Source organism: Pseudophryne corroboree, chromosome 4 (assembly GCF_028390025.1).
Source record: "Pseudophryne corroboree isolate aPseCor3 chromosome 4, aPseCor3.hap2, whole genome shotgun sequence".
NCBI classification, from domain to species: domain Eukaryota; kingdom Metazoa; phylum Chordata; class Amphibia; order Anura; family Myobatrachidae; genus Pseudophryne; species Pseudophryne corroboree.
In genome coordinates this window covers 254,017,004-254,034,323 of record NC_086447.1, presented here as the reverse complement: position 1 = coordinate 254,034,323, position 17,320 = coordinate 254,017,004, and the positions used below count along the sequence as shown (strand labels likewise).

Genomic DNA, 17,320 nt, shown 5'->3' with positions numbered 1-17,320 from the left:
TAACCTTATTAACTAAAATGCTGTTCGAGCGTCACCGACGCTCTGAGAATACTAAACACTATAAGAAATACACAGATACCTGGGCTTAGGGTCCAACGCCTAATAAATATATATTATGAATGATATACTTGCAAAAGAATTAACACAATACAAGTCATACACTACAATATAACATAGACTACCTAACCAGATAACTACACAGGAAATACAATACAATACAATTACGTTTTAAAGGAAAATAAGAGAGAAAGAGGAGAAGAGAGAGAGAGAGAGAAATGGCCCACAATAACAGTAAGAACAATATGGTTGCGGAGAAACACTTACGCACAAGGGGAAACGATCGCATGCGCCTCTGGACATCCAGCTCCCGATTTTCAGCAATGATAACCGTTGAAGAGTGAGAGCTGGATGTGATCGGCTTGTCTATTTATGCCCCACACACAATACAATTCAATGGCCCCTACAATCTCATTGTTCATTGGACACAGGAATTCCTCCTCGCATTATAACAAAAGGTCATAGGTTGATTCATACAGGTGGGCCGTGACTATTTCCAACAGCTCAGGTGGGAGGGAAACTGGGTTTCCCGCCGCATGGATAAGTAAGTGCAAATACAGTAAATGTTCATAAACTTCTTATGTCCATAACTATTCGCACGAGCGATTAATCCGCTTCAAACCAACACCGGAATATTGCTAATTAAATACTCTTCCGATGGGTACTAAACACCACTGTATTACTCCTGTCTGACCCTTTGTATCAAACAAAGAGGGATTTCTCTGTTCATGAACATTCTATATTAACCAAACTTTCAGAATCTATCAAAGGGACCATGATCTACAAAATACATTATATAGTGAAAATATGTAACGATTGAGTCGCACGCTACGATCACATAAACTCTACCGTAAATACGCATACCGTGCGCCTGCGGGTGCCCGCGACTGTGAGTATGCGCACGTACGGGAGAGCGTACGCATGCGCAGCACGGACCTGTGTGAGGTGCAAATATGGTAGTGTGCATAGAGATATTTTTCTGACTTTGACAAGGTGTTGACTGAGTCGGCCATTACAACTCCCTCAGGCAGGGAATTCCAAACACGTATCATCCTTACCGTGAAAAAGCCTTTACGCCGTATTGTGCGGAATCTCCTCTCCTCTAACCTGAGCGAGTGTCCACGAGTTCTCTGTGTTGCTCTAACCAAAAACAGGTCCTGCGCAAGATCTGTATATTGTCCCCTTATATATTTGTAAATGTTGATCATGTCCCCTCTTAATCTCCTCTTTTCCAGTGTAAACATGCCTAGTCTTGCAAGCCTTTCCTCGTATTCCAGCGTCTCCATACCCTTAATTAGTTTGGTTGCCCGCCTCTGAACCTTTTCTAGCTCCAGGATATCCTTTTTGTAGTAAGGTGCTCAGAATTGTACACAGTATTCAAGGTGTGGCCTCACGAGTGATTTATATAATGGGAGTATAATACTCTCATCCCTAGCATCAATTCCCCATTTTACGCATGCTAATATCTTATTAGCCTTCTTTGCAGCAGTCCTACTTTGGGTACTACTGCTTAGTTTGTTATCTATGAGGACACCTAAGTCCTTTTCCAGTACAGAATCCCCTAATTTTACCCCATTTAGTAGGTAGGTGTTATTTTTGTTCTTGTTACCACAGTGCATTACCTTACACTTGTCTGTATTGAAGCGCATTCTCCATTTCGCTGCCCAAGCTTCTAATTTAACTAAGTCGTTCTGAAGCGACTCAGCATCCCCCTCCGCATTTATAACTTTACACAATTTGGTATCATCTGCAAAAATTGACACCATGCTCTCTAGACCTTCTGTTAGGTCGTTAATGAAAATATTGAACAATAGCGGTCCTAATACTGAGCCTAGCGGCACACCACTTAGCACTTCAGTACAATTTGAAAAAGATCCATTAACCACAACGCGCTGCTCCCTATTATATAACCAGTTTTTGACCTAAGTGCATATTGTGCTTCCTAGCCCTGTTTCTTGTAGCTTGTAGATAAGTCTTATGTGTGGTACAGTGTCGAATGCTTTGGCAAAATATAAAAAGATTACATCCACCTCTTTACCCTGATCTAGGTTTGCGCTTACGATTTCATAAAAGCCAAGTAAGTTGGTTTGACAGGATCTGTCCTTCATAAACCCATGTTTATTCCTTTTAATGACCTTATTGACTTCAAGGAACTTCTGAATACTATCTCTTAGAATACCTTCCAATACTTTCCCCACTATATTTATTGGATGTGCTATTTTCCATACGATTCCAGAATTAACCAAATCATAACAGACACCAGATACTCTAATTATATAAATGCATACCTCCCAACTGTCCCGATTTTCGCGGGACAGTCCCGTTTTTTTGGGTCTGTCCCGCTGTCCCTCCCGCGGTGGGGGGCAGTTGGGAGGCTCCTGATCACTCGCTGCTCTGCTCAGTTGAGAGCAGAGCAGCGGTGAATAGAAGCTGTGCGCATGCGCACAGCGTCTATTCCACGGAGTTAGAGGGAGAGGGGGCATGCTAGCAGCTCACAGAGCGCTGGCCATGCCCCCTCAGTGACGAAAATGGGGCGTGGCTCGCAGTCACGGACCCTCCGCAAAGCCACACCCCCTTACACACAGGCCACGCCCCCTTTTCGGGCGCGCCAATATGTCCCTCCTTCCTGAACTTGAATGTTGGGAGATATGCAAATGAGTTTAACTAAAGAGTCTTACCCTAACAGCAGAAGCAGAGGATATGGATCAGTGCACACCAGGAAAGTTAAGATCTTTAAAGCGCTGTGGAATATGTGTGTGCTATATAAATAACTATTAATAAATAAATGTGCTGCTGTCAGTGTCAGGGGTTCCCTCAAGGGGGGATAATGAGAGCCGTCAGCAAGTGACTCCTGAGCAGCTACAGCAAATCACTGTTCTTGCAAAGAAACTCCTTAGTGTCACCCCATGCAGAATCTGAAGAATCCAGGAGAATTAACCTACAAAGCAGGGCAGCAGGAGATATATGGCTATAACGGGAGCTCGGGAGAGTAGGCAACTATGTATAAAATGTAATGTTCATATAATACTTTTTATGCATCCAGTAACTTCTTGCACACCCATCATATTACACAGCCAACTGTGTGTCCGCTAGCACCCTGACCATCGGCATTCGCTATCACACCTTAGTGCCTTAGTTAATGTATTCCCCATAGTAGTGTACCAGTTTATTTTATGAACATTAGTAGTGCTCTAGTTCATATGTCACATTGTAGGGCTGCCAATTCATATTTTGTAACACTGTTGTCACCACTATATTATATTATGTAACACCACTGTTGTCAGAAAATGTTTGTTGGTCAGGCAGATATTGTTGGCGGGATGTAATGCCGTCTGAGTTGGCCGCTGCGGGATGCCGTCCGATCTCAGCTTTTTTTAAAGGGGCAATCATTTACAGGGCAAACCATGCCTTGTATATGATTGCCGCTTAAAAAAAAAGTTGGCCACTTGCAGCTCCCCTCCAGAAAGTCTGCCCTAGGGAAGAAAAACAAAGTAGGCAAGTACAGGGATGAATGCTGATGTATTAGTGTACTGGCTAGCCAACCATATCCTAAACTGCTGTTTGGGCTGTGTAATTTCTTTAGGCAGATGCTCTTGATGTCATCCTGTGGTTTTATGCATCTCTGTAAAGGTAATATGCCCCGCCTTGTAACACCAAAGGCCAGCTGAGAACTCCCGTCGAAATGTAATGCTGCCTACTAATGTCCTACAGTATCGACAGTATGTCCAGCTCATAACAAAATCCAATACTGGAACAAGTAAACACGCAGTAACCCGGGTTTTTTGTGCAGTGTGAAAGTGGCCAAGGGAAATATTCTGGGTCGAGCATCCCGGCATTTCAACCCGTGCTTAAAGCAGAGTTAAACATGGGTCGGTTCCGGGTTGCTGTGTGGTGTGAATGGTTGCCGGGTTGAGGCAACCCACTACCTGTTAACTCTAAAGGAGCAGGCGGCGCACGTTGCCGTCACGTGTAACGCAGTGACGTTGACATGGTAATATGCCGTGTTGGGGACTCCAGTACAAAATGAGTCTCAAGCGGGTCGCGCCCGGGAATGACCCGTGCACACGTATCGGGTACGACCCGCTATTGGCAATGTGAAAGCGATATCAGTGAGCTCAGCTCTCAGCTGAACCAGTTGAAGTCTGTGACTGTACTGGCTTCATTGTGACTGGAAATGACTTCCTTTTGGAAGTGCTACCTGCTGCACAGGCAATTGCATTGGGAGGTGATTCCTCCCTCTGGGACTGCCAGACTGGGCTGCAAGTAGCAGAGAGTTCATTTCCTGTAGGAAGCCAATCCCTGCCTGATCGTCAGCCCTAGCCAGCTTCATGGGCTGCATCCAATGCAGTTAATAGAAGCCAGGGTTTTAAGCAGGCAAGGTCATCCATTGCACAGGTGCCTGGACCCAGATGTCTCCTCGCCTGCACCTCCTCCCCGGGCATGTGTAGCGGCAGCTCCCATACGCAAAACAAGTAGAAGCCGCTGTTGGTCGACATGGTTAAAATCAGGGACGTGCAGTCAGGGGAGGCAGTGCCTCCCCTGTCATTAATCACTAAAATAATATAAAGAAGATACTTATGACACATATTCTGTGTCATAAGTATTTGCTCTATATTAATGTAATCACATTCCATACTTTTATGTGTTAGGGAGGCACCAATCGTGGTGCCTCCCAAACAGAATGGGAAAGATATGGGGAGCGGGGGGCGGGCTCACGCGGGGCCTAGCAATGGGAATTAAAAGCCCATTGAAATAACATGGAAAAGCGGCACCATTATAGGTGCCGCTTTCACACAGGGACGTGCTTTCAACCTATGAAAGCACGCCCCTGTCAGTGAGGCCACAGTGATTGGCCAGCGGATCCGTCACTGGATCCGCTGTCAATCACTGTGTGGGCGGCGGAGGTGCAGGCGTCGGCGGAGGTGCTGGCTGTGGAGGTGCAAGCGGCGGTATGCGGCGGAGGTGCAGCTGGCGGCGGTGCAGAGTTTGGCAGCGGAGTGGTAACCCATTTCAAAAATGGCGCCTCAGCGTCATTTTTTAAATTGAAGATGGCCGCCGCGAGCCAATCACGGCTCGCAGCGTCATCGCCCCGCCCCCTCTGGCTGACTTATATAAGTCAGCGCGAGGGAGCGGCTGTCAGTCCGACGGCGGAGGAGGAGCAGAGAAGAGCTCCTGAAGGCAGAAGATGCCAGAAGTCCTGGATGGGCGGCGGCTATGCAAAAGAGCTTAGCAGCCGCCGCCCACCAGGTGAAGACGCTGGAAGTCCTGGGGAAGGCGGCGGCCATGCAAAAGAGCTTAAAGGCCGATGCCTCCCAGGTGAAGACGCCGGAGGAAGACGCTGGAAGCCCTGGGGAGGTGGCGCCCCCCCAGGTGAAGACGCCGGAAGCCATGGGGAGGCGGTGGCCATGCAAAAGAGCTTAAAGGCCGCCCTCCCCAGGTGAAGACCCTGTCAAATAAACTTTTTTTAAAGAAAGTGTGGTGTTTTTATTGTAATATTTTCTTACAGGTGGACTACAGGTGCAAGCGGGCCCATTATGTCCGGGCATCCTGGCACTTGTGGTTCTCCAAGTGCCAGCATGCTGGGGCAGGCTTGCTGGGACCTGTAGGCCACCTGTAAAGAACAATATTACTCTTCTTTACAGGTGGACTACAGGTGCCAGCGGGCCCATTATGTCCGGGCATGCTGGCACTTGTGATTCTCCAAGTGCCAGCATGCTGGGGCAGGCTTGTTGGGACCTGTAGGCCACCTGTAAACAACAATATTAACAATGAACCCCGCACCCACCGCCACCAGGGGTGCGGGGCATAGCACTGGGCTATCAGCTCAGTGCTGGTTGTTGCTCAGGAGGGGGGACCCCATTTTTATTTTTTGGGGTCCCCACTTCTGAGGAATTCCAGCCCTGGGCTAACTAGTTTGGGAGGGCAGATTAATGCTATGGCAGGGGGACCCCACACCGAGTGTCTCCCCTGCTATGGCATTATCCCCCCTGGCTGGTTCTGCCTGGTGCTGGTTTCACCAATGTAGGGGGTGGCTACACTTTTTTTTTTTTTTTTACCCCACTCTATGGGGGGAGGGGGGGACTGTTATCTGCTTGTGCCTCCCCAGCCACTGACCTCACCGCACACCACTGGTTAAAATGTTGATTCTTGCAAAATGTTGACAAATTAAATTACACATCTATCACTGCTTAGTACATCTCCCTCTAAAGGTGTGTACACACGGTAAGATCCTTGCTGTGTCCAATTTTGACTATGCGATTTCCCTTGAACTCCCCCAGAGCCCAGATTGTACAGATTTTGACTATATGTGCTTGAGATTTTGTCTATGTACGATTCTGAACAAGTGCCAATTTTGACTATACTTTGTACTAGATTGTACACTAGATAGTCAAGATTGACTTGCCTGCACAATCTATCCAGCCTTACGATACCGACCCCACGGGAGCGCGCAACGGGATCGAATCTGTATCGCAAGCTGCCTAACGCCATGAGATATGCACTAACTTTTCATAAGATTTTGACTGTATAGTCAAAATCTCACAGATTTATCTCACCGTGTGTACACACCCTAACTGTCCAGTCATCCTTTTAATTTGCTGGTTGGAAAAAATCTTGTAATGTTCTCTCAAATGCCGGAAAATGGACAATAACTGTCTTTCAAACGGATTTAGACAATTTAAATGACTGTTTATGTCCGTTTTAAAGTGTTTGGTAGCAAATGGTCAGTTGTCATTAGCGGTCGTACATTACGAGATTTTCGGGGGTATGTCGCTGACGACATACACAGTGGACGTTATTGTGAACCTTGTGTTGGAATCGGGCACACCGTCCACTATATTGCCTAGTGTGTACCCAGCTATAGACTGATTGATACTGGTATGTCAAGCTTTGAAACAACTAATTGTAAGACTTTGACACGTTTCAAACGAAGCCACTTGTGATGACCCAGTTAAATTACTATTCACTGATTCATATACTGTACATGTAGATGCCATTGAGTCACAAATTGTTATTCAATGATAATCACACTTTATACAGCTTGGTTAGCTGTTCTGCTTCTTAGCAATAATAAGTTCCAATCAGCTGAGACGTGACAGTCACTGCGAGCAGTAATGATAAATAGGCATCCTCTCAGTATAGCAAACTGGGGCCAATTCAGATGTGGTCAGATGTGGTTGGAGTTGTTGGAGAGCATGACCTCTTCCCTGCCCCTAAACGATGGCAACACCATTGTGCAGTCACCGCCCCTAACTATTAATCGCTGACCGTCTGATGCCATCCTACATCCTACGACCCGTTCGTACAGAACAGATCTTGCGCGTGCAAAGAACTGAGCAGGACCGACTGGACTTGAATAAGGACCATTGGAACTAATTCAGAGGTGCATGCAAATCATGTGCGCCTGCAATTTCTCATGGTTTCAAAGTGTGAAAATATACAAAATTTCAGAATGAGCATTCCTCATGTGTAATTCCATGCTAGACTGAGCAAACCCTGCAACGCCAACTCCACCACTGGTTGCACTATCAACTCACCAAGCAATTTCTGCCTGGAGCACAGCCCAAAATATGGCCATTGCTGCTGCGGTGCTGAGAAAGAGAATGCAGCTACGTGCCAAAACACTGCCATGACACCTCCTCTTTTTGCGATCAGTCTGCAACCTGAAATGCCCATGGATCACAGACACCATCTAATCATAGTAATGTCATACGGAAACACATGAAGGGTTTCCTAAACTTTTCACGCATGTGCAGTAGCAAATAATCACTGAACTGTGCAAACATCAGCACTGCGTCCACCTCTGAATCAAGGCCATTATTATGATGTAGAAGTGACCCTGCTGCCAGTCCGCCCCCTAGCTAGTATAGGAGTAGGGCCATGCACAGCCACAGCTGACTGATGTTACAGAGGGCCTAATTTATGTTTGTACGCATATACCTACGCAGCTGCCATTTTTCAGGCGACGGAATTGCTAATCATCGAAGTGAAGCTGCCACCCAGAAAAGAAGATGCCTACCTGACCCATTGCAAAGCCCTCAGCCTCTGCATACACATATGCAGCACCAACACAATTAACAAGATCGACACCCTGGCATTAGCGATGCTGGCGCCATGTTTCTCTACGTACATGATCGCAACTGAAAGCAGTTACACCCCCCCCAAAATAGACAAGACATGCCAGCACTCCCCATTACATTCCCCAAAAGGTCCCGTCTTGTCACTCATTCTGCATTAAAAATCTCACTGTGTGCGGAACCGTAAAAATACCATTGCGCGTTCGTAGTGCTGCACATGCGCAGTCTCCCGATAATTGCTCAGTTACGTGAACATGGGCATGGCGTACAAACATGAACTAGGCCCGGAGTGCGTAGCCTGTTTCTCACACTGGAGGGAACATGAGTCACGAACAGTAGCTATTACACACGTATATAAACAGGCTTACCATACTATCCTTTAAAACAAGGACCCTCGTGAAATACACAGGTTCTGTGGCTGGCTGACTTCAAGCCTGAATTTCACCTGGTTTTAATCAGCCACAGCAGCTGTGTAATTCATCTGTGTTCCGGTATAAAGGGATAATATGGTAAGTGCCTATATAGACAGAAGACAGTATACGTAGCCGCCGCTCAGAACTGCCAGCATCAGCCAGGCAGTCTCCCACGGCGGAAGGATAACGCTGACTGCAGTGCAGTGTAACACCAACAACGTATGCGTCTATTTGCTGCCTCTAGCAGGTGATGCGGTCATGCTGAGCGCTACGTGTATCATACTTTAGCTCCGCCCCCGCTCTCCAACGTCATCATCGTCTTTCCGGCTCAAGATGGCGCCTCCCATGTTGCTGCTGGCAGGTCTGTGTGTGCCGCCGGTTCGCTGTATGGCTTGTCCGTAGTCTGGATGTAGGGGAGTATGTGCTGTTATGTGGGTGGTTTAAGGCTGTGTTTTACAGGCATGCAGGTCCGGTATAGGGTCATTTCTGCTTACTTTAACGAAGGGACGAGTTGGCGAGCATGACACCCATGTGTGTAGCAATCCTGTGATGCACAGCGTTATACCTGTACGTGGCATTAATGCAAATGATGGCGATCTGCACCTATGTCTCAATGCCAGAGCTCAGCAGTCACACCAGTTGCTCACTGCAGAAAGCACTGCCCACTGCCAGCTCAGATCCCACTCTGCCAGCGCTGTATAAATAGATCTTCTATCCTCATATGTGATGTCATCGTTAGACTCCGTGCAGCGCAGGCTGAGAGTATATATAACTGGTGTCTGATGTGTCAGGCCTCCACAAAGTAGACTGCAAGTTAGGAGCTAGCAATTGTGTAAGAAAATACATGTTATCTGCATAAACAAAAAAAGTTGTACCCTGACTGTATCAAGCCTATTTTGTCCCCTGCACAAATGTTTTGCACCCCCCAAGCATAAAACATGACATAGTATCTCACGTCCCCCCACCAACAAGAAGGGCATTAGTATATAGCATCTGATCTCATTTGCTGGGGAAGCCTCTTTTCATGGTAGCGTCTAGTTACCCTTCGTGGAGAGGACCTTTCCCATACCCCGCTGGGTCCATGTCACCAACTATTTGAAATAGTAACATGTGGCGAGCGGAGTGAGACAACAAGCCCAAAGTGTGGCATGCTAACAGTGGTGCATAAATAAAACAAAATGGAGAATGGATAAAACATTAACTTGCTGCAAGGGTGAAAGTTCTCTTCTGCCCTCTCATGCTGTCACTGCCTGGTCCTTTGCACGAGGGGAACAAAGACACAACCCTCTTTTCATGCCTAGGGAATGTGTGGCCCCCTTTCATGCCCTTCCCTTGCCAATGTGCAACCCCCCCCCCCCCCCCTTATAATTATTACCCTTTGTATATTACTTTGTATACAAACAGTAGGTGAGGAATATGGTACCTTTGGCTGGTACTACACATCATGCTGCTGCTTGGTATCACCACCATAAGGCATGCGTTCATACAATATACAGTACATGGTAAGTTACTGACATGGGTCTGTGGTTGGAAATGAATAATGGAGGAGACTGGTGGAGAAGAAATAAATTACTGGCGAAGAGAACATTATCTGGTGGTGGGAAATAATCACTGTGAATGAAATGAGTTACAGTACATATTACAGCTAATGTCAGATATTGTCTAAAGCACAAGTTCTCAAACTCGGTCCTCAGGACCCCACACAGTGCATGTTTTGCAGGTCTCCTCACAGAATCGCAAGTTAACTAATTAGCTCCACCTGTGGACCTTTTAAAATGTGTCTGTGAGTAATTAATACACCTGTGCACCTGCTGGGTTACCTGCAAAACATGCACTGTGTGGGGTCCTGAGGACCGAGTTTATGTTAGCTTTAGACCAGGGGTTCTCAATCAGGCTAATAGCATTAATTGCATTTCTGACATTAGCTGCAAAGTACACAAATGTGTATACTAGAGAGAAAGATACCTAACTGACATTCCTGGAGCTAAACAACATTGCGTTTACTTGAATTCCCCCTCAGTTATACCGCTTTCACATCGCAAATGCCGGGTCACACCAAGGAATTGGAAACGGGTCCTTCCCGGGTGCATCCCGGCATTGGACCCTTTTCAACTGGCTTCCCGAACTGGCAATATGCCAGGTCGGGTTGCCATCGGGTGCGAAGGCGGCACTGGGAGATGAGATCATCTCCACTCCACCTCTGCCTATACTGTGAACGGGTCCCGGGTCGCATTGACCCGGCAACCCGTTCACACTGCACCTGACCCAGGAATAACCCTTCTTTATTCACGGCTTGAATTACCGAGTCAGATGACCCGGGAATTTGGGAGTAACCCTTTCACACCGCACAGCGACCCATGTTGACCCGATAATATACCGGATTGATACCGGGTTATTTGTGTGGTGTGAAATGGGTATTATAGTGTTGAGTATTGTGCACCGGCTTTTTCTTCTGTAGAAGACTGAATGTCGCCTGAGTTTCCAATGAGAGCTGTTTTGACAGTAGTACATTTTATTTCTTTAAGAATAGTTTTTAAAAATCTTAAAATGGTTATTAATTGTTTCTCCTTATTTAATTTGTGAGTCTTCAATATTCTCATTCTCTGTGCTGTTGGGGCCCTTACTGAAGTTGAGCCTTTAAAAAGAAGACCTCCAGACCCTGTCATATGCAGTTATGAGATGCCAACACAGTGGTTCCACAGCAATAACAAATAGCGCTGGGATTTTGAATGGCAGCAGCCTGTTGCAATATTATGATGGTGGCAGAAGGTGGGACAGGCAATCTGCTGCAGCCAGTGCCACATTTTGTCTTACCATGTTGGTCCTTGATTTCTTCATGGATGCCAACAATTTAGGGAGCCCACGGGTCAGATCAGGCGAAGCAAGGGTTTGGAGGTTACTTTTGCATAATCTCTACAAAAGGCGGAATAATCCTTTTCACATATTGCATACAACTGCCTCAAACTAACATTATGCAATTCCCAAGGAAGATTGTATTGCTGTACCTATTTATTAAATTCTTTTGCAGTTCTCAGAAAATGACCATTTTAGTAGGTTTTCTGTAATATGTAAATATGGATACTTTTTTAAAAAGAGGATACCACAGCAAATATTAGCATTACTGTATCTGCAGCATATGTGGATCGATGGCATATCATGCATTAAGAAAGACCGGTCCGAACCTGTCAGAATCATTGTAGAAAAGTGAGGAGCTTGGATTGCTCACCCTAATTTTAAACATAAGAGGTGCTACCATGTTGAGACTTGTAGTACCATGCTGGAGAAAGAAAAATGCAGGTGCATACTATAAGCACTAAGGTCGGAATTCAAGTGTTTTGGGTGACTAATTGGGCATCTAAACAGTCCCTTTTAGACGGGACAATCAGTTGTCACTATTCAATTTTTGTTTGGGTGCACATGCATATCGTACATGTTGCACACAAACAGACAGGTTTAGCTGTTTTACGTGGCTAAACCCTATCTAAAGTCCAGCTTTGGATGTCGAAACTCCAGTTCAGGCGGCCAAAGTACTGACTTAGCGCACATTTCTTCTTGCACCTCTGGAGGCTGCGAGAAGAAATGTCACCCGTGCAGCTACCGGGCGTCTAAACGAAGCAACAATTGAATTGCTCCGTTTTGCACCTCTCTAGTGGCAGCCACAGGTGAAAACAATTGAATCGGCCCCTAAGAATACTGATACTCAAAATAATTTTGATAAACTCTTTTAACAATTAACATGGATTATAAGTGAAGTTTTTAGCACATTTGGCCAAAAATGTGGACCCACCCACCACTTCCAGGTGAACTTCATCAGATGGGTCCCTAACATCCCTAATACTAACACATTATATCAGTTTATCTAGGTCAGGGGTTCCTAACCATGGTCCTCAAGGCACACTTAACAGTCCAGGTTTTAAGTATATAGAAATGCATACGCACAGGTGAATTAGCAGCTAAACTATTTTGGTTTAAGCATCTGTGCTTAAGCATGAATATCACTAAAACCTGGACTGTCAGTGTGCCTTGAGGACAGAGTTTGGGAAACACTAATATAGGTCTTACCTGTAATAGGGCCCATTCTAATATGTAGACAGCAAAGTAGGAACATGTGCTGATTAAAAACATGTAAGGGCAGATGGAGGGATACTAGTACCATTAGAATACTAGTGTGAGCCATCACTTTTCCCTGTTCATCTGACTTGGGCTCTTGTCTGAGGCACTGTCTGGGGAGAAAAATAATTTCTTAGTACTGTAATATGTGGCAGTATGAAACTATATTTTTGGGGGAAATGTAGACAGTTATGTAAACTATTTGTTTTTAAACTTAATTCAATTTAAATGTTTTCATGTGAAAGGGGCCAGCGTCACATGCAATAAACAAAGTGTACTCACCTAGAAAGTTTAATTTGTGCTTGAAATGAAGATGTTTGCAAATAATATTTCTTAGCTATCTCTGTTAATTTGTCATTAATGCGATATTCACAGTTTGAGTAAACATACCTGCCTCTTAAATGGTTCTCTCTGATACATCTTTCTTCACCGTCCATGCACTACAGGGACCTTCCTCCTTCCTGTACACATACTTGGACCATGGTCTGTGGTCTGCTTATTCCACAAGCAGCTCTGACACCACTTTAGCTAACACTGGCTTGTTTGGCATGACCACTACACTAGTGTTTTTTGTTTTTCTCTAACGTCCTAGTGGATGCTGGGAACTCCGTAAGGACCATGGGGAATAGCGGGCTCCGAAGGAGGCTGGGCACTCTAGAAAGATTTATGACTACCTGGTGTGCACTGGCTCCTCCCACTATGACCCTCCTCCAAGCCTCAGTTAGATTTCGTGCCCGGCCGAGGTTGGATGCACACTAGGGGCTCTCCTGAGCCCTTAGAAAGAAAGTATAGTTTAGGTTTTTTATTTTCAGTGAGACCTGCTGGCAACAGGCTCACTGCAGCGAGGGACTAAGGGGAGAAGAAGCGAACTCGCCTGCTTGCAGCCGGATTGGGCTTCTTAGGCTACTGGACACCATTAGCTCCAGAGGGATCGACCGCAGGCCCAGTCCTTGGTGTTCGGTCCCGGAGCCGCGCCGCCGTCCCCCTTACAGAGCCAGAAGCAAGAAGAGGTCCGGAAAAACGGCGGCAGAAGACATCGGTCTTCACCAAGGTAGCGCACAGCACTGCAGCTGTGCGCCATTGCTCCTCATGCACACTTCACACTCCGGTCACTGAGGGTGCAGGGCGCTTGGGGGGGGCGCCCTGAGCAGCAATAAAAACACCTTGGCTGGCAAAAATACCACAATATATAGCCCCAGAGGCTATATATGTGGTAAATACCCCTGCCAGAATCCAGAAAAAAACGGGAGAATAGGCCGCGGAAAAGGGGCGGAGCTATCTCCCTCAGACACACTGGCGCCATTTCTCCTTCACAGATCCGCTGGAAGGAAGCTCCCTGGCTCTCCCCTGCAGTCTACACTACAGAACAGGGTAAAAACAGAGAGGGGGGGCACTAAATTTGGGCGCAATATATATATAATATAAAAAGCAGCTATAGGGGACATAACTCAGTTAGTCCCTGCATTATATAGCGCTCTGGTGTGTGCTGGCATACTCTCACTCTGTCCCCCCCAAAGGGCTTTTGTGGGTCCTGTCCTCATTCGGAGCATTCCTTGTGTGTGTGCGGTGTGTCGGTACGGCTGTGTCGACATGTTTGATGAGGATAATGATGTGGAGGCGGAGCAGATGCCTTTAGAAGGGATGTCACCCCCTGCGGGGCAGACACCTGAATGGATGGGCTTATGGAAAGTAATGAGTGCACGTATAGACTCCTTATATAAGAAAATCGACGGCATGCCAAATGTGGGACAGCCGACTTCTCAGCTCGTGCCTGCCCAGACGTCGCATGGGTCGTCAGGGGCTCTAAAACGCCCGCTACCTCAAGCAGACCCAGATGTCGACACTGATACTGACACCAGTGTCGACGACGATGAGTCAGACCTGATGCCCACTAAGGCCATTCACTGCATGATTGAGGCAATGAAAGAGGTGTTACACATTTCTGATATAACTACAGGTACCACTAAAAAGGGTATTATGTTTGGAGAGAAAAAACTACCCGTAGTTTTTCCCCCATCAGATGAATTAAATGAAGTGTGTGAAGAAGCGTGGGCTTTCCCTGATAAAAAATTGGTAATTCCTAAGAAGGTACTAATGGCGTTCCCTTTCCCGCCAGAGGATAGGTCACGTTGGGAAACACCCCCTAGAGTGGATAAAGCGCTCACACGTTTGTCTAAAAAGGTGGCACTACCGTCTCCGGATACGGCCGCCCTCAAGGAATCTGCTGATAGAAAGCAGGAGGCGATCCTGAAGTCTGTATATACACACACAGGCATTATACTTAGGCCAGCTATTGCGTCAGCTTGGATGTGCAGTGCTGCCGCTGCGTGGTCAGATAAACTGTCAGAAAATATTGACACATTAGACAGAGACACGATCCTGTTAACCATAGACCATATAAAAGACTCAGTCTTATATATGAGAGATGCACAGAGGGAAATCTGCCGACTGGCATCTAAAGTAAGTGCATTGTCCATTTCTGCTAGGAGAGGCTTATGGACTCGCCAGTGGACAGGAGATGCAGATTCAAAAAAGCACATGGAAGTGTTACCATATAAGGGTGAGGAATTATTTGGGGATGGTCTCTCGGACCTAGTTTCCACAGCAACGTCTGGGAAGTCAGCATTTTTACCCCATGTCCCCTCACAGCCTAAGAAGGCGCTGTTTTATCAGGTTCAGTCCTTTCGGACCCAGAAAAACAGGCGTGGAAAAGGCGGGTCTTTTCTGTCCAGAGGCAGAGGTAGGGGAAAAAGGCTGCAACAAACAGCAGGTTCCCAGGAGCAAAAGTCCTCCCCCCGCTTCTTCTTCCAAGTCCGCCGCATGACGGTGGGGCTCCACAGGCGGAGCCAGGTACGGTGGGGGGTCGCCTCAAAAATTTCAGCGATCAGTGGGTTCGCTCACAGGTGGATCCTTGGATCCTGCAAATAGTATCTCAGGGGTACAAGCTGGAATTCGAGGCATCCCCACCCCACCGGTTCCTAAAATCTGCCTTGCCGATTGCTCCCTCAGACAGGGAGGCGGTGCTAGCGGCAATTCACAAGCTGTATTCCCAGCAGGTGATAATCAAGGTACCCCTACTTCAACAAGGCCGGGGTTATTATTCCACACTATTTGTGGTACCGAAACCGTACGGTTCGGTGAGACCCATTCTAAATTTGAAATCCTTGAACACATACATAAAGAAATTCAAGTTCAAGATGGAATCGCTCAGGGCGGTTATTGCAAGCCTGGACGAGGGGGATTACATGGTATCCCTGGACATCAAGGATGCTTACTTGCATGTCCCCATTTACCATCCTCACCAGGAGTACCTCAGATTTGTGGTACAGGATTGCCATTACCAATTCCAGACGCTGCCGTTTGGACTGTCCACGGCACCGAGGGTATTTACCAAGGTTATGGCGGAAATGATGATACTCCTTCGAAGAAAGGGAGTTCTAATTATCCCGTACTTGGACGATCTCCTAATAAAAGCGAGGTCCAAGGAACAGTTGTTGGTGGGAGTAGCACTATCTCAGGAAGTGCTGCACCAGCACGGCTGGATTCTGAATATCCCAAAGTCACAGCTGGTTCCGACGACACGGCTACTGTTCCTGGGTATGATTCTGGATACAGTCCAGAGAAAAGTGTTTCTCCCGGAGGAGAAAGCCAGGGAGTTGTCATCTCTAGTCAGAGACCTCCTGAAACCAAAACAGGTATCAGTGCATCGCTGCACGCGGGTCCTGGGAAAGATGGTGGCTTCTTACGAAGCAATTCCCTTCGGCAGGTTCCATGCCAGAATCTTTCAGTGGGACCTGTTGGACCAGTGGTCCGGATCGCATCTTCAGATGCATCGCTTAATAACCCTGTCTCCAAGAACCAGGGTGTCTCTACTGTGGTGGCTGCAGAGTGCCCATCTTCAAGAGGGCCGCAGGTTCGGCATACAGGACTGGGTCCTGGTGACCACGGATGCCAGCCTTCGAGGCTGGGGGGCAGTCACACAGGGAAGAAACTTCCAAGGACTATGGTCGAGTCAGGAGACTTCCCTTCACATAAATATTCTGGAACTAAGGGCCATCTACAATGCCCTAAGTCAAGCAAAATCCCTGCTCCTACACCAGCCGGTGCTGATCCAGTCAGACAACATCACGGCAGTCGCCCATGTAAATCGACAGGGCGGCACAAGAAGCAGGATGGCGATGGCAGAAGCCACAAGAATTCTCCGATGGGCGGAGAATCATGTACTAGCACTGTCAGCAGTGTTCATTCCGGGAGTGGACAACTGGGAAGCAGACTTCCTCAGCAGACACGACCTCCACCCGGGAGAGTGGGGACTTCATCCAGAAGTCTTCCAGATGCTGGTAAACCGTTGGGAAAAACCACAGGTGGACATGATGGCGTCCCGCCTCAACAAAAAGTTAAAAAGATATTGCGCCAGGTCAAGGGACCCTCAGGCGATAGCTGTGGACGCTCTAGTGACACCGTGGGTGTACCAGTCGGTTTATGTGTTCCCTCCTCTGCCTCTCATACCAAAGGTATTGAGAATAATAAGAAAGCGAGGAGTAAACACAATTCTCGTGGTTCCGGATTGGCCAAGACGAGCGTGGTACCCGGAACTTCAAGAGATGCTCTCAGAGGACCCGTGGCCTCTACCGCTCAGACAGGACCTGTTACAGCAGGGGCCCT

The 17,320-nt window shown here is 47.1% G+C and overlaps 1 protein-coding gene across 1 annotated transcript in view; it reads left to right on the top strand.

Moving 5' to 3' along the window:
* The first annotated feature begins 8,679 nt into the window (after positions 1-8,679).
* The window catches only part of EIF2A (eukaryotic translation initiation factor 2A), a 163,992-nt gene continuing 155,351 nt past the window's right edge, over positions 8,680-17,320 (top strand). Inside the window, exon 1 of the mRNA XM_063916042.1 lies at positions 8,680-8,906. Coding sequence (XP_063772112.1) covers positions 8,879-8,906 — 28 coding nt within the window. The 5' untranslated portion in view covers positions 8,680-8,878. The remainder of the gene's footprint in view (positions 8,907-17,320) is intronic.